This window comes from Pelobates fuscus, chromosome 1 (genome assembly GCF_036172605.1).
Source record: "Pelobates fuscus isolate aPelFus1 chromosome 1, aPelFus1.pri, whole genome shotgun sequence".
Lineage (NCBI taxonomy): Eukaryota > Metazoa > Chordata > Amphibia > Anura > Pelobatidae > Pelobates > Pelobates fuscus.
The window spans coordinates 474,496,059-474,498,430 of record NC_086317.1 but is presented as its reverse complement, the minus strand read 5'-3'; the positions used below and the strand labels follow the sequence as shown (position 1 = coordinate 474,498,430).

The 2,372-nt window shown below is 42.4% G+C and overlaps 1 protein-coding gene across 1 annotated transcript; it reads right to left on the bottom strand.

Moving 5' to 3' along the window:
• Nucleotides 1-1,448: 1,448 nt before the first annotated feature.
• On the bottom strand, nt 1,449-1,784 carry LOC134585597 (uncharacterized). Its single transcript, XM_063441037.1, has one exon. The coding sequence runs from the start codon at nt 1,782-1,784 to the stop codon at nt 1,449-1,451; it is 336 nt and encodes a 111-aa protein (XP_063297107.1).
• Nucleotides 1,785-2,372: the final 588 nt, after the last annotated feature.

Genomic DNA, 2,372 nt, shown 5'->3' with positions numbered 1-2,372 from the left:
GACTTTGTAGGGTCCAATGTAACGAGGGGCGAATTTCATGGAAGGAACTTTCAACCTTATGTGTCTGGTACTTAACCATACCTTATCCCCCGGGTAAAAAATAAGAGCAGGCCTTTTGCGTTTATCAGTGCCATGCATTGAGCCTTTTGCGTTTATCAGTATGTTGTTTAAATAAAGCTGAAGTGTGGCCAAGAACACGGTGAATCTGATCCCACAACTTCCTCAGATTGGCGACATGGACATCAACCATCGGTATACCCTGTGCGGAGGACACCGACGGAAGAATGGTAGGGTGGAAGCCATAATTCATGAAGAAGGGGCTATTATGAGTAGACTCGCAAACCAAATTGTTGTGCACAAACTCCGCCCAAGGAATCAAATCAACCCAATTATCTTGATGTTCAGATACAAAACAGCGCAAATATTGTTTGATCTTCTGGTTGGTACATTCGGCAGCCCCATTAGATTGGGGATGGTAGGCCGAAGAAAAAGTAAATTTTATACCCAACTGGGAACAGAAGGATCTCCAAAAACGAGAGACAAACTGGGGACCTCTATCAGAGACAATATCTGCAGGGATACCATGCAAGCGAAAGATTTCCCTTGCAAAAATTTCAGCTAATTCGGGTGCAGAAGGAAGTTTGGGTAAGGGGATAAAGTGAGACATTTTAGTAAACCTGTCAACAACCGTGAGACTAACTGTTTGTTTATTGGATACTGGTAATTAAACAATAAAGTCCATAGCTAGACTGGACCATGGTGTTTTAGGAATTTCTAAAGGTTGAAGTAGACCACAAGGAAGGGTGTGAGGCTGTTTATTTTTAGCACAGACTACACCAGCCATAACATATTCCCTAACATCCTTACGTAAGGAAGGCCACCAAAAACTCTGGGAAATTAGAGAATGGGTCTTATGAATGCCCGGATGTCCGGCAATCCTACTGTCGTGAAAGCATGAAAGTAATTTGTTTTGGAGATTGGGAGGTACAAAATACTTTCCCTCCGGAGTGGGTATAGGTGCCATGCATTGAGCCTTTTCAATATTTAGTAGCAACAGAGAGTGCACTTTCAGACTAGTGTTGGCTATAATATACTGTTTGGGAATTATACAAGACATAGGTACTTCCGCGAAAGTGGCAGGTTCGTGTTGGCGTGAGACAGCGTCTGCCTTGGTATTCTTGGAGCCCGGTCTGTAGGTAAGTATGTAATTAAAATGGGCAAGGAACAGGGACCAACGAGCATGTCTGGTGGACAATCTTTTGACCTCTCCGATAAAAGATAGATTCTTATGGTCAGTTAAAATAGTAACTGGTTGTAGAGTCCCTTCTAACAGATGTCTCCATTCTTTTAAGACCAATATTATAGCCAATAGTTCTCTGTCTCCAATGTCATATCTTCTCTCCGTGTCAGACAATTGTTTAGAAAAAAAAACAGAAGGACGCAAAGGTTTATCCAACCCTTGTCTTTGCGACAGTACAGCCCTGTCTCAGGGCTGTCTCAGATGCATCAACTTCTAGCAAAAAAGGTAGAGAAGTGTCAGGGTGAACCAAAATCGGGGCAGAAGCAAAAGTCTCCTTGAGAGTCTCGAAGGCAGCCAAAGCCTCCATAGACCAAATTTTGGTATTGGCACCCTTCTTTGTCATGTTAGTAATGGGTGCTATTATGGAAGAAAACCCATTAACGAAGCGCCTATAACAGTTGGAGAATCCGATAAACCTTTGTATGGCTTTGAGTCCAGTGGGCAAAGGCCAGTTTAAAATAGACTGAAGTTTACCAGGATCCATCTTGAAACCTTGCAGTACAACCCGTAAAAGTTTGCGCAACACTTTTCTAACTTGTCTGTGGTGAATCTCCTTGTCTCTGGAATGTATTAGTATATTGTCCAAGTATACTATACATTCCTCTTGGAATTCTCTCAACACCTCATTGATTAGCTCCTGACAGCTGGGGCATTACATAGCCCAAATGGCATAACTGTGTATTCATAGTGACCGTAATGGGTATTGAATGCAGTTTTCCATTCATCACCCTGCCGGATTCTAACCAAGTTATAAGCTCCTCGTAAGTCCAACTTGGTAAAAATGTTGAAACCCTTGAGTCTATCGAATAACTCGGTAAACAGAGCAATAGGATAAGCATTTTTAATTGTTATTTTATTCAGACCTCGGTAGTCTATGCATGGCCTCAGAGTGCCATCCTTTATTGTGACAAAGAAAAATCCAGCCCCCGCTGGTGATGTAGACCTTCTGATAAAGCCCTTGTCCAGATTTTCCTTTATACATGCCTCTAGTACTAGCTTCTCCTTAGTGGATAATGGATACAGAGTACCTCTGGGAGGCATCGTGCCAGGTAGAAGTTTATTAGTGCAGTCA